We start from the raw sequence: 24,924 nt of genomic DNA on the forward strand, positions 1-24,924 counted from the left end.
AAAAAAAAGAAGAAAAAAAAACAGCATTAGCCTATGGGGCGGAAATAGCCTACTGTTTCTGGCGCTGTTTTAGCGATGTACATAAAATCAAATCTGCTTCTCTGTTTATTTTAAGTGAGCTCCTTTCAGAGACGGTGACTCAGCTGCCAGCACAGTGGGAATGAGGGCTTTGCAGGGAGGGAACCAGCTGGGCATCAAGGTGGAAGACATCAGGGGAGGGGCCACGTGTCCAACATTCAGGCCCTTCGAGTGCGGATAAGATCTTTACGCAATAGCTGTCGGAAGATTTCTTTTATGTAACTGTCTCATGACAACCCACCGCAAACCGTTCATCCTGGAGAGACGGTGACAGACGAGCTCTCCTGCAAGCCTCTAAATATAAGAGGAGAGAGAGAGAGGAGCGAGAGCCCCAGTCACTGCCGTGCCTCGACTCCTCCAGACTGGATGTAGCGGAACAAGGTGGACTTGGAGCGGTTTTTTTTTTACGCACGGAGTTTGCAGGAAATACCGCATCTCATTCATTTCGTCCTGAGTTCTAACTATAAAATAAGCTGCTTCCGTTTCAGTTTTAGCGATTCGGCTTTTGCTTTGCGGGTGGATATAAGTCCGCGTTTGAAAAAAATTTTAAAAAATAAAAAATTGAATTCATCAGGTAAGTTAAGCTTCATGAACGGATTTATCTTTAACTCTTTTTTCTTATGGTTTGATTGATGTTTTAATCTTAAAAAAAAAACAACCGAAAAGCCAACTTTTGATGCTTTTTAGTAATGAAAATTATTTCTAGACAACTGTACAGTTAAAGTACTTTGGAATATATTTAAATATAACCGCACAATTATCCATAGTTACTTTTCCTCTATGTCATTCTTTCTTTTATATCTAATAGAGAGGAGGACATCAATACATTAAAATTATGTTAAATGTAATTTTATTTCCATAGATTTTTGAAATAATCTTCCATCTACTGCAGCATACTGTATAATTTCTTACCCGAAAAGCTGACAGAGATAAAATATTTCTCATCAAACTGAATGTTAGACTAAGTAATCACTTCAAAAGCTAATAAAATATCTTTGTTTTATGAAGGAAATATGATACTCAGGAGAAGTCTCCTCTTCTTATTGTTCATATCCACATTCCATCAAGTAACACCGCAAGGTAAGTAGATCTTTATAAATCATCTATTTATTTTAAGTTATGCACACTGATTTAATTATGTGTAAAATTAATATTAAGTCTACAAGACTTTGCTTCCTTTTGAAATGAGTTTAAGCTTGTGATAACAATTAGTTATTCTATTATTGACCGGTTTGCTGGTTCTGATTAGAATCCGTAGTTGTAAATTTTAAAAAACTTTATGGACCTTCATTAATCCCCAATAGTAATTTGATTTTCTATTTTCATCCCTTCCTCGACTGATTTCAAGATGGAGAGCAGGAAGATGAAACATCATTTGACCTGTTTGAAATCAGCCACATTACGCGCAAGACTCTGGGGGCCAAACAGTTCCGGGGTCAATACTCCGATCTCCCTGCCTACCGCTTCATCCGCTTTGACCACCTGCCCCCAGTCAGTGCCCCCATACTGAAACAAATACTACAGCAGATCCAGAACAACGAGGGCTTTGTGTTCATCGCCAGCATCCGGCAGGATCGCTCCTCAAGGGGCACCCTGATTGGCCTGGAGGGCCCCGACGGCCGGCGGCAGTTCGAGATTGTCTCCAACGGACGGGCCAACACCCTGGACCTGGTGTACTGGGTGGACGGTTCGCAGAACGTGGTCTCATTCGAGGATGTAGACCTGGCCGACTCGCAGTGGAAGAACATCACACTTCACATTCATGGGGAAAATGCAAATCTGTTTGTGGGCTGCAGCTTGATCGACAGCTTCATCCTGGACGAGCCCTTCTATGAACGCCTTCAGGCCGATGGGAGCCGAATGTATGTGGCAAAGGGATCGATTCGTGAGAACCACTTTAGGGTAAGATGAAGAGAGTTTTCCGAGATCAGAATTATGGTCTTCTTGCATGAGAAACAATACCGGTATTGAAAGAAGAGGGTTAATGATAAAAAGTTGTGATCAGAATTGGTAAAAACTTATTATACCTTTAGAAAGAGTTCTTCCACCAAGAGATTCAATAACCAGAAGTTGTTTTTTTGTCTAACAGGGCCTCATTCAGAATGTGCGCTTCATCTTCGATACATCAGTGGAAGACGTCCTCCTTAGTAGAGATTGTGAAGTCACAAGACTAGGTGAGAGACAAGTGTTTATTTGGAAAAAAAGAAGAAAGCCTTATAGTATTTATCTAAAGGTTCCTGGCATTCTGTGGAAGTTGAGATCTTTCATGATCTTTCTCAATCCAAAACATTAATCAAATTTGCAGTTCAAATTTATCAGAACTGCAAAGTGTTTCGAGGCTAATCCTTGCAGATGTGCTTTGGAGACTCCTTCACATGCAACTCCCTTCCATACAACCACCCTTACATGTGATGTCTGTATATTTTGTTAAATATCCACCGCAGCAACCAGTTTACCTCTACTGTATGAATCTAAGGATTTCCATATAGGTCAAAAAGAGGCTCGCAGATACGTGGCAAAGATCTCCCGCCGTTGCTTGTGGAAACAGCGGTGCCGACGCAGTGGCTCGAGGTCGAGCGGTGAACAAAAAGAGATGCAGATGCTTACATTTATTTCCATTGGCAGTGGACTTGGAATAATATCCTGGGAAAGAAAATAGAAAAAGTGAAGGCAACACTGCAGATCACAGAGCTTCCAGCTGCTCGCATACACACACACACACGCATTTGTGGTGAGATCATAAACTGGCTGCTTTAGTTGCTTTTCTCAGCTGAAGCTTGGTCCAATTTAAAAAAAGGACCTCATGATCTTTAGCAGGACTCAAGTACCAGCTATGGAGAGCAAATTGAAACACAGGTACCTTTTACAACACACTACAAGGTTTCCAGGTCTGGAAGTTGATACTTTGGTGCGTTATTGCAAAGTGAGTCCACTTTGCAATACTACATTACTACATTGAGTAGTAATGTCCTGTGTTCCAGTGGTTGTTGGATATGTGTTGCCACAAGAAGTGTTAAATTCCAGCTAAAAAGAGTTTATTTGTTTAACAAATGTCACCAAGGCGTTTAAACACACTCACTGGTGCCAGTCGAGCTTCCACCCTGGCAGAGAGTTTAATGCAAAACGACACCCATAAACCCACACAAACCACTCTCATAAAAGCCAACACACCGGACATTAATGAGTAGCGTTAAAATTAGCCCCCTCATTTCGCTCTCTGTTGAAATCTTTCCTTGCTATGCTTTGAAAAAGCACACCATGTCAATCAGGGAGAGGGGAGAATGCATAAACGCTTTCACAGACAAGCCCTCCTGAAATTTAAATGGATCCAGCAGACTGGGGAGGAAATAAAACATTGTGGGACATCACTGGGCAAGTCGAATGACTTTTTGATTTAGAGTCCCCGATCTGCTGTTAATCTTCACCAATTTACATCGCCAGATCCAAGCAGATACGTGCTTGTGTGTTGGCAGGATGACAGGTGTTCCATAGAGCTTTTTGATATTCCTCTTGTTTATTCTGGAAATTACGCATTCGCAAACTCTGCTGTGATATAATTAAACTTCCGAGTTTAGACAGGCAAACTGAGGGAAATGTAGGTGTAAACTGAGGGAATGCAGGTAGCTATTATGTTATAAGGTTCGCTGCAAACTCCTCCCAGAAAAGATGTCCTTTCCTGCTGTGTGGACTTGTATTTCTGCCTCCTTGTCCTGTGACCTGTCTGTGCAAAATTCCCAGCTGGTAGACACGTTATGCTTGGCTGGGTTTCCTGCTGCAGATGTGTTAACGGTGCAAAAAAAACTTGGCAGTTAGCCTCATTTTGCCCTTTAAATTGGCCAGTAGCTAGAAGGTCTGAAGGATTAGGTTCTAGTGGCTGTAACTGAGAGATTTTCACTAACTTAACTAAGATTATCTGATAAAATTCAAGTAAATTTGTTGGAGAGGTCTACCTATTTCAGAGGTCTTCTGAAGCAGGGCCTTGTATCCTCCAACACTGTTGGAGGATACAAGGATGCACTGTTAGAAATCATAAAGATTCATAAAGCTAATTCTTGTTTAAATCAAACATGGCTACAAACTGCACATCTGGTTTTAGCGCATTAAGCATCGCAGTAGCTATATTGTGCATTACATCGTCTGTTGGCCTGCTTCTACAAAACAGGAAATCACATTGTCTGCAGATCATAAACCCCATGTTTCAACAATGATCTCAAATGTGTTTCCCATCACCAACTTGTAGCGGCTTACATCTCTTCTGCCACTCTCTTTTAGACGATGACAACGGCTTGAGAGAGAGTGCAGAGATTGTGGATGTAAGCCCGTCCATCACCACAAACATCATAGGTCCAAAGACAGACGACCTGGGTGCAGATATGTGTGAACGCTCCTGTGAGGAACTTAGCACCATGTTCCAAGAGCTGAAAGGTCTGCGTGTGGTTGTCAGTAACCTCATTGACGGTTTGCAGAAAGTGGTAAGTGAAACTGATTGGACCAAGGACATTCCTTTGTTTGCTTCCAAAATTGTATTGATTAATTCAAATTACACGTGTGTAAGAAACAAACTAGGGCAGCTGTCCCCTAGTCTTTAATGTGGCATCCATAAAGTAAGACATTTAAATTGGGTTACTGGGTAACCTAGTTTTGTCTGAAAGTAAACAGCACAAAGCCGCAGGACTGTTTATAGAGCGGCCTGTGATAACTGAACCCGTTTGACTTCTGGTATCTGTGGCAGCATGAGTCAGACAGATTTTATGACATGTTACATGTGGACATAGGAAGTGTTCCCCTGGCAGTGGCTCGGTCCAGTCTAATGTCTGACTTTGTTTAAACAGCTCTTGCGTTTCCTCTGGGAGCCTCCCAGCAATAAGAGACTGTGGGCATGAACCTTAGGGAAAAAAAGTGGTTGGTATGGGAAGGGTCCCTGAGGCTCTTCCAGATCGAGTGGTGTCTTACACTCTAGTGCTGCACACTGCTGTTTCCCGATTAAAGAGGAAGCTTGCACAGTGAAACACTCAAATCTTTGGCAGCGGTTAATCGACTGACAGTTCCCAAAGTTTGAAGGAGTCCAGCCACAGATCCCCTGGTCTCCAAGTGGGTTGGAGGTTGTATTGTGCAAAGGAAAGCAGGAGGTTTTACTGCTGTGTTAGCTCAGAAGCAAGAAAAAAAAAGAAGTCTAGTGTTATAACTGCGACCGCTCAGCTGGATGACTGATCTTTCTCACACTCCCTGATTTACCCTAACACGTGTTCCTAACATAATCGTTTTGTCTGTATTTGATCTTCATACCTACAACAGCCAGACGCACCTTTATATAATGAGCATGCCTTAACTGTTTGTGACTGATGTCCTTGACTGCAAATCTGCTGGTATGTGTTCAGACAGAGGAGAATACAGTCATGAAGGAGGCCCTTGGGAGAATGAAGGACACTAAAGAGAAAAACATGTGCTGGCAGGATGGCCGCTTGTTTGAGGACAAGGAAGATTGGGTAGTGGACAGCTGCACTAAATGTAAATGCCAGGTAATTCCAGTTCATGTGGAACAGTACACATTTACTGCTGATGTCTGTAAACTCGATAGACTATGATCTGCTAATTCCAGGAGTCCAAGATAGTGTGCCACCAAATTACATGCCCTCCAGTGGCCTGTGCCAGCCCTTCTTTAATAGATGGAGAATGCTGCCCCGTCTGCATGCGTAAGTAGATCGCGCAAACTCTGTTGATGCAAACATGAACCCAACTTGTTTTCTGCTCTATGTTCTTTCTTCTAAACTAATGCTGCCGTGTACCATAAAAAACAATATTCCGTCCATGTTATGCTTTAATAGCACAGGACTCTTGCAGCCAGTTTGTCTGAGGGAGTAAACCACATATTTATTGACACTAAGAATGGCTTCTGTGGGTTCTTCAGATGAAGTCATTCGATAAACAGAGTGACATAAAGAATGAAAGCAAGAAGTTATGATCTTTTTCCAGTACTAAAATGCAAAAAATAAAAAATAAAAAAAATACAATGAGCAGATGTGAATTTTTCCAGCTAAAGACAGTGAAGACGGCTGGTCGCCTTGGTCGGAGTGGACAGAATGCACGGTCACTTGTGGGATAGGAACTCAACAGAGGGGTCGCTCATGTGATGCCACCAGTAACCCCTGCACTGGACCATCTATCCAGACTCGAAAATGCAGCTTGGGAAAATGTGACAGCCGTGGTAAGTAGCTTGACTCATTTTTTCTCCAAATTGCTCTCATCCAGAAGTGGCTGCCTTTGCGATGTGATATTGCTCTGTCTGTGTTGAATTATCTGCGCTCCATTACCACTTTGACTAATCGAAAACAAAACATTTGCATGACATGTGGGGAGGTGAGAACATAATGGAGCTGCATAAAAAGTCATCTCAGCTCATTTATGAGATGAGACTAAATTTTTCATAGTGCAAAACGCTGAGCTTTCGTCTTCATAAGTTTGGATCTGTCACAATATGTCTGAGTGTGAGTGAGGAACTGGGTCTCATCGTTGACTTGAAGGGTGTGCCCTGTCAAAAATAATTCCAAATAAATCATTGGCAATGAGGGTGTTCCACTGTGCAATTACTCACCACTGGCTCCCATGCAAAAATATATAAAAATATTGGATTTTTTTACTGGGATGTTCTTTGTATAATGCCCCCTTAAAGGTTTCTGTTGTTATTTTGCTTTTTTTTTCATTTGACATGTTCAGATAACCAAATCATTGTTAATATCACACAAAGAAAACTTGAGTAGATATAAAAATGATTTTCAAATGATGGTGGCATTTATTAAGGGAAGAAAGCTATCCAGCCCAGCGCCCCTGTCTAAATCAATCACTTATTTATCCCATTTTTCTGAATCAAGAATGCTTGACATTAAAAAAATTTAAGAAGAGTTGAGAAATAAACCTCATTGACATACACAACCATTTCTAGGGCATTGGGACACTGAGAGCCATTGTGGAGAACAGAAGAAAACTTGAAATAGTGGTGGCCCTTCCCACAAGTGGCTAGTTAACTAAAATTACTCCATGAATGCTTTGATCACTCATACAGGAGTGATCCTTTTTCTTTGGTTTGATAAAAGACAAAGGATTGTTGGAACTGATAGTTGAGCATCAGATGATGCTCAAACATTATTGTTTACACAACTGGACAGCAATGTGGAGCACATTACCCAGAAATTATCTTTTTTGAGCCTCTGAAGGGCTCAAAAGAAAAAAATCCGAATTAAGGATTTGAAGTGGCTAAATCAAAAGCCTGACTTAAGAGACTTCAGTCATGCTGGAAAATTCTCCAGCACATTAGTGAATTAAGACAGTTCTGCAAAGAAGTTGGATTTGTTTGGGTAGCTTCTTGCACACAATAAATGAATTAATCATTATTAAAACTGCTTTTTATGTCACATGTGCTTATCTAAAACATGTAGATGCAACCATTTTTTTTTCTTTTTTGCAGATATTTTTCACAGCTTGATTTTTAGTATAGGCTACAGTTCTCAATATGGGATTTGATTGGTTATTGGACCATCATCTGTGATTGCTTTGAGCTACCATTATTCAGGATGTATGTGAGGCACTAAAACTGTCTAACCACAAGAAGAGGAGTTTGACTATGACAACATAAATAGTGGTGTAAACATTGCATTTCAAAGTGGGCAGCTTTTTCCCACTATCACACAATGTTTACCGTTTACAGCTAAACATGGGTGGAAATCTAAAAGGCAACATAGAATATATGTGTTTTGCTGATGTCTGCATGATAGGTGTTCCTCTCTATCCCCAGTTCGCCAGGATGGGGGTTGGAGTTTGTGGTCGCCTTGGTCGTCTTGCTCGGTGACCTGTGGAGAAGGGCAGATCACCAGAATACGGCACTGCAACGCTCCTGTACCACAGCTGGGTGGGAAAGACTGCGAAGGGAGCGGGAGAGAGACTCAGAGCTGCACTGCCAAACCTTGTCCAAGTGAGTATTTTAGCTAAAGAAAAGATTTCTCAAAAAGAAGCATCTTTGTTAGAAATGTCTGCTGTGTTCACATGTCCAACATTCAGTCCTTGGCTTCCCTCAGGGCGACATTCCCCATGTGCTCTGGACTGAGCTGCTGTCAGTCTGTCAGGAAGCGTTGAGCAAAATAAGCTCAGTTTGTTTTGTTTTGTAGTGTCAGGGTCCATATTTCTGTTTCTGCAAAGTTCTTTGTTTCAAAAGGAAAAAGGATTAGAAAATGATTAAGTAATAAAAGGCAGAGTTGAAAAAAATTCACAGCACTCATAAAATTTGTTACACAAGTGTTTTAATGGGCATTGTATCATTTATTCTATCAAAAGAAAAGAAAAACGTCGTAGTTACCCTTGCAACACATTATTTGCTTTTAACAAAAATATCTGATGAACAGAAAATTATTGTACATCATTAAATTTACTTAGGTAATACTTTTTAGAGTCAGCTTCTGCAGCAATTATAGCTGGAAGTCTGTTAGACATCAGTATGACTATAAATTTGGCAGATCTTGTCACTGGGATTTCTGCTCATTTATCAAGGCACAGCTGCTTCATCTTCATCAAGCTCGATGGGTGCAGCTGCTGTGCAGTAATATTTAAATCATACCTCAAATTTTTCTTCAGCCTGTGGTCTGGGCCATTCCAGGAACTTAAAATGTTTCCCTTAAGGCTGTTGCATTAGCATTATGCTTGGGTGCACTGGTATGTTGAAAGACAAATCTCTGTCCCAATCTAAGGTATGTGGAGAACTAAAAAAGCTTCACCTCAACAACTTTCATGTATTTAATAATATCCATAACTGATTTGATTTTGACCAAGGTCAACTTGTTACCACACTACAATGCTGCCACTGCGGTGCTTTTGCCTAAGACGCTTAGTTTTAGTGATCTGTTTTATTAGTGCCAAAAGTGCTTTCTTAATTGAGTAATTATCAACTTTTTTTTTCTTTCTTCTATGAATTCAGGCTATTTTTGTGTGAGCAGAAAATGTTCTTTAGGCTTTGCTTTCCATATCCTATTAACAAATTTAACAGTGTGAAAGTGGCTTCATAATCAAATTGATGTTTTTTTTTACCCACTGCAAATGCATAGTGGCTTATTTATTAGTAAATTAAATAATAATTAAAGAAATGTTTCATTCCTTCTATGAAGGTTGAGGTTAGTTTTTAAAAGCTTGGTAAAGATTAATGGATTAATGTGAAAATCCTCAGAACTGAAGAGGGGGACTTAATCTCTAACATGACTGTAAACTAGTTTGTACAAAGAGTAACATAGGTGGCCCAGTTTTACTTAAAAATAACAAATAATCTGACATTAAATTAGAGAATAAAATCCTAATTAAGGGTGTCTGAATAAAGGGAGCAATATGATTTAATTGTATTTGTATATGGTGTAGACAAAATCTATTGTAATGCCTTAGAAAAGGAGAAATGAATTAAATTAGATATTTAAGCACTGTATATCTAATCTGTGATTTATTTTCCCTTGTAGTTGATGGAGGCTGGGGACCATGGTCTCCTTGGGCAACTTGCTCTGCAACATGTGGAGGAGGAATCAAAAGTCGTTCCCGTGAGTGCAACAGTCCTCATCCTCAGTATGGTGGCAAGAAGTGCATTGGAGAGGCTACCGACAGCGACAGCTGCAACAAGGAAGACTGCCCTATCGGTGAGCTCAACGTAGCATTTTTTCAGTTATTACCACAACAGGTTTCAGGTTTGCAAACAACAGAAAATGTCTTCAGATCATAACTTTGGGTTAAGCAAAAATGTCTCACTTTGCTGGAGGTATAGCAGTTGATTTATTAGAACAATGTGGTGACTAGAAATTCAGGTTGTGTCACAAAGATACTACCAAACTTCCAGGAATTATCAACAGTCTGTTATGACTACTACAAAAAAGACATGTTTGCAGATTTATTTTCAAATGTCACATTGTGCTGTGTTTGTTTCCATCTATCTCTCTTCCCTGACAGATGGATGCCTGTCCAACCCTTGCTTTGGAGGGGTTGACTGCAGCAGCTCAGCAGACGGTTCCTGGGAATGCGGCCCCTGTCCTGCTGGTTTTCGTGGAAATGGTACTCATTGCAAAGACATTAATGAGGTAAAACCCAAAGACAGTCTTTAGTACTCAATGGGTTTCTCATAATTACTTTATTTGGGTTCTTTTTTTCATTTTTCCAATGCATTTTTTTTTTACCTTTCTAGTGTGACATGGTGTCTGATGTTTGTTACAAAGTGGGTGAAACACAGCGCTGCATCAACACTGATCCGGGTTTCCACTGTCTGCCTTGCCCAAAGCGCTACAAAGGCACACAGCCCTTTGGTATGGGTGTTGAGGCAGCCAGGAAAAACAAACAAGTGAGTTTTTGTTGCACTCATCTCTATTAGGATGATAGATAACCTCGAAGAAGTGAAACAAGAGAAGGAATGGATTTCCAGAAGCAGATCCCTGGTATTTTGGTGTTGGATCCAAATGTATAAATGACTAAAGCAGCAACTATACGTGAATATGACTTAACTTTACAAAAAAAAATAATAATAATAATAATCAGCACCAGTAGAATATTGAGGATAGAGGAGAAGATGAAGTAGATTGGAGTAACTCCTAACAATAAGCATATGTCATACCTCTCTGGTTCTGGTAAGATCAGAAACAGACTGACCCAGTTCTTATAATTGTTTTTGAGTTTGATATTATAAAAACAAAGTCACAGCTGTTACATTTTATCTCTAGAATAGGTATTGGGACATTCCATATATAACACGCTCCACTGGAACACTGTTGTTTTTGCTGTTTTGACCCCAGAATTTATGGGAAACTAAAAAATAACAAATAAATCAAGATCCTCTTAACATCAGTCATGTTTTATTTCCTTTTGTAATGCTCTTTATGCTCAGCAGATGCTTGTCTGATTTCACATTGGCTTATTTCCAAATGAACTCATTTTGAAAGCCATCTTGTCATTGGGAATAAAAATGCTTCATTGCACATATGTGTTTAAAAGCTGGATCATGCTATTAGTTTGGCCTCGGTACACTCACTGTGTGGTATCTAAAATGGATGAAAGTTCATCCTCTGGTAATGTGGTGTGCCTGTGTGCTGTATTAGGCAACAGTACTTGCTAACATGGAATTCAATCCAAAAGGATCTCATAAAATCGATTGTACCTGGAAGTGAACCCTGCTTTGGGTTGTTTATAAACAACAGTGATTACAGAGATTTAATCTGATTTTTTGAGTTACTCCAGCAACTGTTGGTCTTTGAAGTAAACTTGAACATCTGTATTCATAAAACTTCTCCACTTCTTGTTCGTTTGTGTTTTTCTTAGGTATGTGAGCCAGAAAACCCATGTAAAGAAAAGACCCACAGCTGTCACAAATATGCTGAATGTATATACATCAGCCACTTTAGTGACCCAATGTACAAATGTGAGTGTCGCACTGGCTACGCTGGAGATGGCTTTCTATGTGGAGAGGACTCAGACCTGGATGGATGGCCCAATCAGAACCTGGTCTGCAGTGCCAACAGTACATACCACTGCAAAAAGGTATTTTGTGTGACTGGTTTGGAAGTTGCCCTCCATGCTGTGACACGAAACTCAGCTGATGAATCTTGTGAACTTCTTGTAACCATTTCAGGATAACTGTCCTAACCTACCAAACTCTGGACAAGAAGACTTTGACAAGGATGGACAAGGAGACGCTTGCGACAAGGATGATGACAATGATGGAATTATGGACGAACGAGTATGAGAATTTTATAAACTTTTACTATTTCTAACAATTATTATCACAAAAAACGTCAGAGAACTCATGATAATTTAGATTAAAATTGACAGAATCCAGTAGTTTATTTTTGTCAAACAGCAACCTCACATTTCTGCTCAGGTGAGCAACGATCTAAATGAAATGTGAAAGAAAGGGAAACTTTGCTTAACTTAAATTTATCCACAGTGCATTGTGATGTGGATGGTATCTAGTTTCAATAAAATGCAAGACATTTCTGTGGTTCTGAAGAACTAGAGAAAGTAAGACTTCAAGCAGATAATGAATTAATGTCTTTGGATAATCTTTAGATTATTCAAATAAAATAAGCATAAATTATACTGCTCTCTAACAAATCAATATAATGTTACCTTTGAAATCAGAAACAGGTCTTGTGAGGGTTGTTCTTTTATCTTACATTCTATGTTCTGTGTCTAAATAAGCAATAATATATATTAAGAGCTTAAAGATTTACAAAAAAAAGACATTAACAAACATGCTCTTCCCTGCACAGGACAACTGTCCCCTCCTTTACAATCCCCGCCAGTTTGACTTTGACAAGGACGAAGTAGGTGACCGCTGTGACAACTGTCCCTATGAACACAACCCCGCACAAATAGATACTGACCATAACGGTGAAGGCGATGCCTGTGCGGTGGACATTGATGGAGATGGTAAATTGACCATGCTTGTTTTTGAACTGAAGCACAATTGACTATTAAATCTATGCACTAAAATAAAATTGTATGTTCTAATAGCAAATTTCTCTCACAGAAATTCAGAATGAAAATGATAACTGCCCCTATGTGTACAACACTGACCAGAAGGATACAGACATGGATGGGGTTGGTGACCAATGTGACAATTGCCCATTGCTTCATAATCCTGACCAGGTAGTATATCCTACACTGCAAAGAATGAAACCACACAATAGGTATATGAAGTATCAATGACTATATTTGTATCTGCTCAACAGACTGATGTGGACAATGACCTGGTTGGAGACCAGTGTGATAATAATCAGGACATTGATGAAGATGGCCATCAGAACAATTTGGACAACTGTCCTTATGTGGCCAATGCCAACCAGGCAGACCATGACAAGGATGGAAAAGGAGACGCCTGTGACTATGATGATGACAATGATGGCATAGCTGATGACAAGGACAACTGCAGACTGACACCTAACCCAGACCAAGAGGATGCCGATGGTGAGGATGTGGCCTTTAAATGATTTAACGTTCCAGATGTGTGAAGGCTACATTCGTTCAGCAGGTCACTCCTGGAAATTCTTGTTTTGATTACATCTGTAATCGCACTACTCCCACTGTTCAGTTCCAGAGAAAATTTCTGTAGATACAATAGATATTTACTGAGAAATCAACTGGTGATTGTATTTTCATCTTTATCTGATCAGTTAGAAACTTATAAAAACATATATTATAATGAAAAGTTTCTCAAAAACATGCTACATGGTTGCATTGAAAGCAACATCCTTTGGGGTCGAGGATATTACTCAGGGAGTGCCAGCAGTTCATTCAAACTGTGGAAGAGCGAGAGAGAGCAATACTTCTAGCAGATAGCAGGAAGGCTTATGAGGAGGGGAAATTTTACATATTTGGCTATCATTTAACTTGCTGAATTTAGAAGTGTTGGATGTTTTTGGAGTTATGGTGAGCACCTACATTTTTCAGGGAAAATAGAAACTGGTCTTCTAAATAGTTCTAGCAATGTTAACTTGCTTCTTTAGAAAAGAAATTTGGCTGAAATCTGGATCATCAAGTCAAAAGTTTACAAAAGCATGTCAGTGATCAGCCTCATGATTCTGATTTGTTCATCTCAACCTAAAAAAATCTGAAGAATATTTTTTCTAATATTTTATTGTTAATTTAGGATCTCTACAATATCTTTGTGGGTTGTTTTTGTCTTTTCTAACAATCCAGATATTTCGTGTTTTGCTTTTAAATCACATGAATTCAAGTGTCCCCTTGAAGTAAATGTATTTTGGAGTATATATTTAATTATGTTGACATGCAGAAAAACATGCAGAAAAGCAGGAGTTTTGCAGAACTGAAGCATCCAAAAAAAGCTCCATTCTGGTTTTCACACAACTGGTTTGTTTCCTGTGCAAACTCTAACTAAAACATACACTTGGTCAGTGTTATTACTATAATTTTTCACCTGATGGATGGCTCCTCCAAATACTACATTGTTTTTCTTCTATTTATAATCTGGTTATACACTGTATAGCTAAACATGCATGCTCCAGTATTTTCTAGTCCTGCTCTTCCAGACTCCACGTAGTCACTATTTGTTCTCACTACTCAGTGAGGTTTTGAGTTCTCCCTGATGCTCAGCAATTAGTTTCCCTACAGCAGGTGTGAAGTACAGCGACTGTGGAAAAAGTCGACAACTTAGTCGGCACGAGTGATGTCATTCTGCATGGCTTAGCGTGCCAGAGGGGTACATGCCAGGTTGTGAAGTTTTTATTTCCTTTCAGCTTTTCTCGTGATTAATCCAAAGAGCCCCATTTAAAGCAGGGTTACCTGGAGTTTGTACAGCTGTCTGTAAATGGAAACAGACCAGAGTAGGAAAGCTCTGGAGAGGATGCCTTCACACTCTGTAAAGCTTGTCAGATAGTGTTAATCTGATAGAGCCATTTTAGTTCATTAGGACAGTAACAAAGATGCTGAAAAAAGGAAGCTAGTTACTTCCTTATAGTGCTCCTTTCCTAACTACTGGCTTATCTTCATCCCCGCTTTCCCGGCACACAGTCCAACTCCAACATACGTCAGACTGTATGTTAGTAATACTTGTGGAAATTGTCACAACAAGAAAAAAAGGATTTGCTTTAGTATACTTGGCCTGGGTTTGAAAGCCCCCTTTTCTGGGAGGAATTATTTTTCCATCCATTTTTCATTTTAACTTGCGAATGTTCCTCAGTAGTGGGAGTGTTGGGATACTTACATCAGCGTACAGCTGTTTTTCAAACCTATTCAAAAGTAGGTCACCCTTGTTGATGTTTTTTTAAATATTGCTTCATTCAAAACAGGTGACGGAAGAGGGGACGCGTGCAAAGATGACTTTGACAATGACAGCATCCCGGATATCCTCGACGTGTGTCCAGAGAACAATGCCATTAGCGTTACAGACTTCAGGAAGTTCCAGATGGTCCACTTGGATCCAAAGGGAACAACTCAAATTGATCCCAACTGGGTGGTCAGGCACCAGGGCAAAGAACTGGTTCAGACTGCAAACTCTGATCCAGGCATCGCAGTTGGTGAGCAGCACACATGCAAAATGTTTACCGTCAGACAAGCCTTTCATGCTGACACACTGCTTTCTAAAAGAAACCCTTTTGACTCTGTAGACTCCTAAGAATGTATCGTATCTGTTTTCTTCCCGCAGGTTTTGATGAGTTCAATGCTGTGGACTTTAGTGGAACCATGTATGTGAACACAGACAGAGATGACGACTATGCTGGCTTTGTCTTCGGCTATCAGTCAAGCGGGCGCTTTTACGTTGTGATGTGGAAGCAGATCACACAGACGTACTGGGAGGACAAGCCATCCAAAGCCTTTGGCATCTCCGGCGTTTCACTTAAAGTTGTCAACTCAACCACAGGAACTGGGGAAAACCTCAGGAACGCTCTGTGGCATACGGGGAACACTGCCGGACAGGTAGGATCTTGTCCAAATGCTGTAATGACTTACAAATGTAGTCACAGCTCTTGGTTCTTTTCTATATTTTGCCTGGTCTTAGGCCCAAACTGTAATGTATTTCATTTAATAAACCAACAAAAAGTGAAATCTGTTTCAAAAGTCGAATTAATATTTTACATAGGTGCGCACTCTGTGGCATGACCCCAAAAACATTGGTTGGAAGGATTACACAGCTTACCGGTGGCATCTCATCCATAGACCCAAGACTGGCTTTATAAGGTAGGTCAACATATTTATCTGCCTGTATTCTTTTAACATCATGTTAATGTGTTAATGTCATGGCTTGTTGTTCTCTTTAGGGTTGTGGTATATGAAGGGAAACAGATCATGGCTGATTCAGGACCAGTTTATGACAAGACATTTGCCGGAGGCAGGTTAGGCCTCTTTGTCTTCTCCCAAGAGTTGGTTTTCTTCTCCGACCTCAAATATGAGTGCAGAGGTAAGTTGGAACCATAACTATGTTTGCCAAACAAAACATTTTGTGAGCTTTGAAATATCTGGGTATCTCAGATGGTAATTACAAAGAAAGGCTGTCATTTCATGGATATTTAGTTATTTAATTTGTCAGATGTCTAGTTTGCAACTTGACATTAATTAACCATAGAGATACAGCCAGACATAAGGACTGCCCATGCAATGTTTTTCTTTTAATAATTAGGAATATGAGGTATGATAAAATTACATAAAATTACCACAATTTTACTGTATCAGGATATTTACACACATTTAAAATAGAAATGTCAAAGATGGCCTCACTGCTTTTATTTAAATATAGAAAAATCCCAATTATTCTGACTGCTGCTAAGCTCATCACAGCAACAGTCATTCAAAATATTTTTTTTTATTCTGATACACAAACTTAAGAGCAAAAGAAAAAAGAGAAAGAAAACTCCTAAATTTAGCTGTCGCTTTGGAAAACCTAGTGTATGAAATATGATCCAAATTTGCCTTCCTGCCCTTTACAGAATAAGTACAACAAACCTCTATAATTGGTTAATTATATCGTCTGTTTGCTTGGCTGGAGACTCCAGTCTCAGCTGAGATATGATGCTCTTAGCTTTCCAGCTGTAGTTTTGAACAGCATTATAAAAAATGATGGGTGATGTTCCTTTAGTTTTCACACCATCATTGTTTTTCTTTTATTTGTTTGTTTTTTACAATTGGATATAAAGAAGGCTGAATTTGTCTTTCTTGTGTTTGGGAGAAAAAAAGGTGCAGTAGCCTTCATTAAGCCAGTAGCAACATGTACAGTTGGAGAACACTTCAACACTTTTTCCAGCATCTCATTAGAAGAACTTTAAACTGAAGGAGTGGTGTAAGGGAGTAAACAGTTTTGAAATTTTGAAGCTATTAAACTTTTGTATCCCTTGAGCCTGTTAATCAGCCAATGCTTAATTAGGACACTAAGAACTTGCCTGTAGGAATGTTAACCTTTTCTGACATGAGTCAGAAAGTAGTTAATTATCCTTTATTTTGAAAAGTGAGAGAAGTAAACACTGAGAAACAGCCGTGTGAAAATATTGAGGTTTGTATTGCTTTGTTAACATAGCTGGACATGTGGATATTTAAAATCACTTTCAACAATATTGAGGAATTAAAGTAAGTGAGACAATACATGTCAATGTTATCTATAAAATCTAATGAGAACATGCAACTTCTGATGTTAAATAAATCTGGACAACTCAGTGTATCTCATCCGATGAACATTAGAAAATAGTTACTCTTCATTTTGAAGAAGCTTTTCCACATTTGATACTTTCTGTGTGATGGTTAAATTGAGAGTGAAACTCAAAAGAGCTTTCTGATGCCTTTAGAGGTAAGCCTCCAAAATTGCTAAAGTTTGACATGAACACTAAGACTTGGAAATAATGAAGAGAGGAGTCTAAGCCTTAATTATTTGGACATGGTTGGAAACAACCAAATGACACATTCCAAGATAAAGAGGTCATACCTACTGTGAAGAACAGAGCTGAAAGTATCATTGTTTGGAGATGCTTTACTGGAGTAGAACCTGACTACTTCACAGCTATAAACTCTACAGTGGATCAGAAGGTGTTTGAGGAAAAACATGTGTGAGATCATCTGTAAAAACAAAAACTGTGCCGAAGCAGAACTTGACTCTGCAATGTGACAATGACTCAAAACAAACCAGTAAATCCACCAACGACTGGCTCAGAGTTCATAAATGGCATGGTATGAAAGACACTCCTCAATCATCAGCTGAAATGAGGATTAGAGTAAACTTTCCTGAAATGGCTACAAGAATCAGCTCATCTAATTTCTTTTTTCTTGTGTAGTGAGCAAAACAAGTCAAATATTTTTGTTGCCAAACCACTTTCATTTTCAAAGATGGACAACAAAAGACTAGGAATCTTTTTTTTTACAGAGTCTAAATTCCTAATTGTTTCTCATCTCTGTGTGAACTGTTATTGTTTCATGCATGCATAGAAAATTTTGTAAACAATCAATATGCTTTCCAAACTTCAGATAAACCGGAGTTTCCAACAGTGTTCATCAGGTAATGGGGAAAGGGTTTGTATGTCGAGTGTGGTTGTTGTAAGAACAAAACTGCTGTTTCTGCTTGTCAGCTTGCCCATGCACAATGCCCCAGCTGCATTGTGAAAGGCCTTGTGCGTCAGTCCAAGGATCTTATGCTGAGTGCCAAGTGCTAAATTGTGGAAAATGAGCCTGCGGCACTTATTCACAATCACAGCCACATTGCTGAAGACACGCTTCCTAATGCCCACAGCGCACATGTTGTTTCTGCATTCTGCCTCTTTTCACTGTGGAGACTTTATCGTGAACTCAATACTGACTATAGTTGTCTCTCAAATCTTCTTGCAGATAATTGAGTTGCATGACAGACAGAAGATGGACGAAGGCAAGAAGCTTTCCAGTTGAACCCTGTCACCAGTGAATCCATCTGGACATAAATAAGACTTTGCATACAGGCGATCTTACATTGACAGAAAATGACATCATGGCAGATTTCAGTTTAAAAGTCCTATGCAATTTTTCCACTCATGGGAAGAAACTGAACATAGTAAACATGCTTAAAAAGCCTCTGCAGAATATAAAAAAAGTACCTATTTTACATCTTTATCTTTATTGTGTGACCACTTGATGGAGAATCACTTACAAGGGAATCAATTATTTGTGATTGCCTGCATTTACCTTCTCGCTTTGACATGTAAGTGATTTCTATTGACAGATATTCTTTTGTTTTTACTCAGCTGTTGGTCAGTCATCTGTCAGAGCTCTGTCTGACAAAACATAAACCAACCAGCTAATTAAAACCATAATCAACACTATTTCTCCTCATTCTTCTTATGATGAATGTGATTTAAAATGGGAAACTACAGTGATTGATTTCAACAATGCGAAAGATGTTTATACTAAGTCTGTACTATAATTTCTTTTGTAAATTATTTAGGCTCAGCCTGTTTTTTTGCATTTGTGCTAGTTTGTAAATAGTTTTATTTATTTGTTTACACTGATATATAGTTCAATATCACAAACAAGATGGCATACCACAAATATCTGAAGATTTTTAAGTGTCTGTCAGTTCTGCCAGAGATACTGTTTTTGAAAGTTGCTTAAAAATGATCATTTTCATACTTTGGTGACAAGGTATATTAATTGTGATTGTTCAGTTTAAGACATCAAAGTGATATGTATGTTTATCTTTGTCTATATGAGTTTAATCATCAAAACTGGCTGCTACAGTTTTTTTCTGAAGTGCCTGTTCCCCGGTAAGTCTGGTGTTGCCTAACAAATCACTTATATGCACCTGACAATCTGAGGGTCATTACATTTTGTGTTTAAGTCTTAAAAATTAAAGATTGTAAAGACGTTTTGTTGCAAGCAGTTTTACACTCCTATGTTGTTTTTTAGCGTCATCATTGGATATGTGGACCTTGACAGTGTTGACTGAAATGATTCCGTTTGAAGGTCTCAAAAGACAAAGTGTGACTGTACAGTGTGGCTTGGGATCATGATAGTGTCTCAGTTGATTGGCATTAATCTGTATATTGCTTATGTTCTTCCATGCTTGCTTTCCGTCTTCTTCTTTTACTTGAGATTTGCAATGCACAAAGTGTAAATGTTTTTTTTTTATTATTGTTATTTCTGTGTTGTTACATAGACATTTTTACAAATTTGGATTGTTCTGTTTACAAATAAACCATTTTATACCATTTTCTTGAACATATGACTAAAAACTGAAATTGGCTGATGAATAATTTTACAAACAAGAAGTGTTTCACTTTCCTAAAACACTGCTTTCTTCAAATATCCAGATTATGTCTGTTTAGTTCATATAATGAATGAGAGGTGTGCTTAAAAATGTGTTGGGATTTTGCTCCTGGTTTATTTAGACCCAATAAGTCATATTGGGCTGGCAGCACAAAAGCAATAAACCAAACTTAGTACCGCGAATGGGCAATATGGATAATTTGGCAAAGCCTGTGTCTATTTATAAGTCAGGATGGGTTGTAAATTTGTCTAAAATAAATTTGACTGGAAGCAATAAAGTATTGTGCATTAAGATCAGGTCAGATGCTTCCTCTGAGCTTAAACTGCTGTGCCGTTTTTTCAGACTGCTTAAAACATCCTTAAAGATGATCCTGTTTTCTCCTTTTCCTACAAGTTTCTCCCAAAAGACATAACAGATATGTTACAAATAGCAGAGCAATAAGCCCAACAATTTTCCAAAACATCTGGTTGGTGGTGTCATATAAAAGGGATAAATTTACTCATTTTTATGATAGCTAATTACTATTTTATAATTATTTGTTTCAGTACTATGACTATTTTGATTTTGAAGCCAGTATAACTAATATTTTTCCAAACACTTGTCTATTTAAAAAAAGGTACCAACTATTGCAGTCCTCATCAGAAATCAATTAATTAAATCAGTGTTGGTGCAGTTGTTCTTTACTTTTCTGTCACTTCAGATCCTGAAACAAATTTTAATATCAAACAAAGTCCACTTTAGTAAATACCAAAAGCAGTTTAAAAAAAACTAACTTTATTTAAAAGTCAATTCCAATTAACCTGGCCCTATGTTGTTAAATCAGAAATTAACTGTGATTAACCATCATTGTTGAAAAGTTGTCAAATTTCACTGGACAGGAATAACTGATACCTTAAACAGAATCTGTTTAATAGCAAGGTATTAAGAAATCTCACACATTATGGTATGATCTCAAAAAATTACAGGACAGAAGAACAACAAAGTAGGTGATGTCTATTAAAGCATCATACTAATAGTCAGACATGGTAATGGCAGTGTGATGGCTGCCATTACCCAGGACTTGAATAACTTGTAAATGATGGGAACATGAATTTTCATTCAGGACCAGAAAATCCTGAAGGAGTGTGTACGACAAGCAGTTTGTGTCCTTTATCTCAAACACTTTACTTTAAGTGCCTTAACATTTACTCACTATTTGACATGGAGGATTCATGAGCAGAGTTTGCAGACTGCCTTGTGTCATACAGAGCTGCAGCAGCCATTACAGTCTTTCTTCCACCATGTAAAGAATGTAAAACCCCCAGATTCATTAGATCAACAAATTAATAAACAGTCTGTAATTCAGGTTTAAAAGGTACTGTATCCACACCAAAATAGGTCATGTTTGTGGGGGGTTTTCAACCAGTCGTATAAAACTCAGGTTCATAGCTGTCTGGCTAACACTGTAGGTCCTGCTGGCAAAAAATCACTGACAGTGCATCAACAACTGGAACCAGAAGTCGAGTTTAGTCAGACAGTCTGAGAAAAGCAGGAGTGGACTTGGTAGAAATAGTGGCCCAGGAGTTCCTGATAACTTTATGAAAAGTATAGGCCTGTGAGCATATATGAAATGAAATGACATCAGACTTAGATAGCGATTTATTAGGACACTCAAAGACACTTTGCAATGAAATCAGTAATTCCCATTCACACACATTTCCACACATGCTTGATGATGGCAAGTTACTGGACTGTAGATACACCTCCAACAATGTGCTGGAGGTCTGGGGAAGAGAATTCACTTGATCTGGCATTGTAGTTTGAAGCATCATGGCGCTGCAGAACAACAATGTGCTGTGCGACTGCGGGACGAGCACAACAGCTCCTCCATGAGCTAAACCACCAACCCAGAAGGGAAATCCTCGATAGACCTCATTTTCCAGTCCGCCCCTGTAAACCAGTAATTAAAAAATGCCTTGACTGGAGCCCCAAAGCAATATTTGAGATTAGAGTGCGATATCCCTTAAAGTGTTCACTTTGTTGGGATTTTCTGACAAATGGTGATGAAAAGATGACCTTTGACAAATTTAATCAGAAAGTAGACATTGCCCTGATTTAGACTTCATGTATAACTGAGCTTACATTGTTCCTTTATTAATCTGATTGTGTGATTTTCCCTCGTTGTGCCTCACCAAGAGTAAAAGGGTTAAGAACATGCTTGTAAGTACATGGGAAAAAGTTATTAAGGAAAAAAACGTAAGTCAAATTTTGCTCTTGTAGCTGTGTCAGAGACATTTAAGTTGAGGTTTTTGGAAACATCAACGTGGCACAAACCGAAGACTCGGTGTATGGCCCTGGCAGGGGCAGCTGGTTTCAAGCCCAGAGCACGTTCCTTGGTGGTTCATAAAGCACTGCCAGAGGATGTCAGTGCATAACACAGCAAACCACCATTTTCTGCTGAGATGAGGATTTAGCAAGCAGGGAGCATTATAAAACAACGTAAAACCTCCTGCAAACTGGTTGAAGTAAGTCCGAAAGTGCGTCAGAGAAAGATGACTCTCAGAGTATAAGCTAAGTAGATGCCATTGACAGAGACCTCATCGAAGTTGAAAAATTAAAGCTTGCCCAGTTTTTTGTTGATGTGTATTAGTCATAATGTACACAGACAAAAGTCAGAGGATAGAGAGAAAAAGACCACATAAAAAATGCTATAGTTTCAAAGTGTTTCTTTTTTTTTCAAAAAAGAAAACTTACATTGTTCCTGAACAAAGGATCTTAGGTCCTGCTGGAGGCGAGTGTTCTGGGAAATAAGTAAGTCTGTCAGTTGGAATAACGAAAGCCATTTATTCCATGGCAGGAGTTTCTCTCGTCATTTGGAAAGTATCTATGCTTCTTTGCTTTGCCAGACTTTGGAGCCACACTCATATCCCAAAAGCCAGAGGTGTTGGGCTGCGAGTTGATGTCCTGCAGCACAGGAGAATTGTGTGACATTAAATCAGGTTGTGAAGCCTTTGCCTGGCAGTAACGTTGTTAAGAATAAAACCAGACGGTCCAGATTGCTGCCTAAGGATATTTAGGCAGCAGGAATCAGATGTATCTGATTCACAAAATCAAATACAGAGCTCATATTTTGGAGAATAAATATAATCCAAATTTCCATCCCTTTTTGTATTTGATATATTTTTATCTTGTCCACAGAACGGCTTAATGTGAGAACCTGTGCTGTCTGTGGAGGCTTCAGAGATTCTGAAAAGGTAAAATGTTCCTGAACAATGAAAAATAAACAAATGAAATTGGCCTGGACCAAAATAATGGTACCCCTAGAAAACATTGAAGATAGTTTGCTGTGTCATTTTGCATTACAGGTGTCTTCAAGCTTGTAATTAGTCAGTCTGCTTATTTAAAGTACGATAAGTCACTGAGCTGTTTGGTAGCGTGGTGTGTACCATGCTGGACATGAATCACAGGAAGCAAAGGAGATTAGATAGAAAATTATAGACAAGGATGTTTAAAGTAGAGGCTATAAGATCATCCTCTGCTTGATGCAGCCTGACTGCAGTTGCACCTATTATTCAGAGGTTTAAGGTCCACATGATTGTAGCCAACCTGCCAGGTCGATGGGAGTCAACCAAGAAGGAAAGCAAAGCAAAGAAAAGGGAGACTGAAATTTGCCACAATGCATTTCGACAAGCCACAAAGCTTCTTGGAGAATGTCTTTGGACAGATTAAATAAAATTGGAGCTTTTTTGGCATTGTACATCAGACTTATGTTCACAGACTTAAAAATTAAAAATAACATTGTCCCTCACTACTGTGAAACATAGTAGGTTATGTTCTGGAGCTGCTTTGCTGCATCTTTCTCAAATCTTGAATCTGTGCAGGGTATGACGAAATCTCAAGACTAACAAGACATCCTGGAGAGAAGGCTTGGTGTCAGTAAACTTGATCTAAGTTTCAGGTCATGAGTCTTGTATCAGGTCAATGGCTCAAAGCACAACTAAAAACACTCAAAAATTGCTAAGAGCACAACACTGGACTATTCTGAATTGCCCTTCATTGGCAGCTACAGAAATTGTTCGATTTCAGTGATTATCTCAAAAAGTTGGGCAACAAAATATTAAGTTACAGGTAGTCATTTTTGTCCAGGCCTGTTTCATTTGTTAATTTTTTTAAACAATTCAGTTAAACCACAATTCAAAAGCATGGGTTAATTTTCAGTAATTTTTTATTTATTGCTGTTTTCAATTTCAAAAATTGACTGTTTTTAAGTCAATTTCAGTGACTGTTGTGGGTACTAACAATTTTGCTCATGTGTGCAAAATTCAATAGTGTGACAGGACTTCTGAAATTCACCTGCATATTTGACCTGGATTTTTTTTCTGCACAATGACGGCTGCCGAAATGTGCTGTGTCCTGCAGGCTTATGGAAGAGTGTCACAGGGTTGGACAAATGTAAACACTTCGGTATGAGGCCAGACACTGCGTTACACACAACTTGCACCTGAAATAACAGAGAGGTCAAAGCAGTCCATGAGGATTAGTCGCAATGCCTTTTAGCTATTGAAGCCTTAATGAGTTAATGACCAGAAATTAGACCACATTGATTACGATTAATAAATAATTTAATATTTAAAACATTTTGAGATCAATTATAGATTTTAATTTCAATGTAAAAGCTTGGTAGAAGTTTAAATGCTTTTTTTTTATTATTTTAATTAATAATTTTAATTCTATGTATAATTAAAACAAAATTCCTAAAACAAAATTTGTTACTTTTTTCTAGCACAGGGTTGGACCCCATTAAGGCTTCAGAACTGCCTTAATGCTTTGTGTCACAATTCAATAGAGTCTGAAACATTTCTTTGAGAGTCAACTCTGTGATGTTGAAGCATCACAGAGCTGACACAGATTTGTTGGCTACACATCCTCCAGTCCGCCATATCCAAAAGTGTCTATTGGACTGCAAGCTGGTGGCGGTGGAAACCACTGGGGTTCGGTGAACCCGTCGTCTTGTTCAAGAAATAAGCTTAAGGAGCTTTGTTTCATGGTGTGTTATCCAGCAGGAAGTAAGCATCAGAAGAAGGGTACACTGTGGTAATAAAGGGATGGCTATGATCCACAATAATAGG

At 38.8% G+C, this 24,924-nt stretch overlaps 1 protein-coding gene and 1 long non-coding RNA gene across 3 annotated transcripts; one reads left to right on the top strand and one right to left on the bottom strand.

Annotated features, from left to right (window-relative positions):
* The first annotated feature begins 242 nt into the window (after positions 1 to 242).
* thbs2a (thrombospondin 2a) lies at positions 243 to 19,767 on the top strand. Of its 2 annotated transcripts, XM_032553187.1 has the most exons (23): positions 243 to 652; positions 1,087 to 1,158; positions 1,427 to 1,980; positions 2,168 to 2,252; positions 4,351 to 4,550; positions 5,457 to 5,597; positions 5,678 to 5,771; positions 6,113 to 6,283; positions 7,868 to 8,044; positions 9,567 to 9,740; positions 10,048 to 10,175; positions 10,280 to 10,432; positions 11,404 to 11,622; positions 11,714 to 11,821; positions 12,354 to 12,513; positions 12,614 to 12,732; positions 12,816 to 13,050; positions 14,892 to 15,119; positions 15,248 to 15,519; positions 15,683 to 15,780; positions 15,861 to 16,000; positions 18,049 to 18,079; positions 18,406 to 19,767. In XM_032553187.1, exons 2-23 carry the CDS (start codon positions 1,092 to 1,094, stop codon positions 18,407 to 18,409), a joined length of 3,558 nt encoding a protein of 1,185 aa, XP_032409078.1. In that variant the 5' UTR covers positions 243 to 652; positions 1,087 to 1,091; the 3' UTR covers positions 18,410 to 19,767. The 2 variants fall into 2 exon arrangements, with proteins under 2 accessions (XP_032409078.1, XP_032409080.1); XM_032553189.1 differs by lacking the exon at positions 18,049 to 18,079 and having other exon boundaries at positions 245 to 652.
* A 1,669-nt stretch (positions 19,768 to 21,436) lies between these two features.
* On the bottom strand, positions 21,437 to 24,448 carry LOC116713010 (uncharacterized). Its single transcript, XR_004337768.1, has 2 exons — positions 24,149 to 24,448; positions 21,437 to 22,759 (listed from the first exon to the last, which is right to left on the bottom strand). It is a non-coding gene; the product is annotated as an uncharacterized LOC116713010 (long non-coding RNA).
* Positions 24,449 to 24,924: the final 476 nt, after the last annotated feature.

The sequence above is a fragment of the Xiphophorus hellerii genome, chromosome 22 (genome assembly GCF_003331165.1).
Source record: "Xiphophorus hellerii strain 12219 chromosome 22, Xiphophorus_hellerii-4.1, whole genome shotgun sequence".
Classification (NCBI taxonomy): Eukaryota; Metazoa; Chordata; class Actinopteri; order Cyprinodontiformes; family Poeciliidae; genus Xiphophorus; species Xiphophorus hellerii.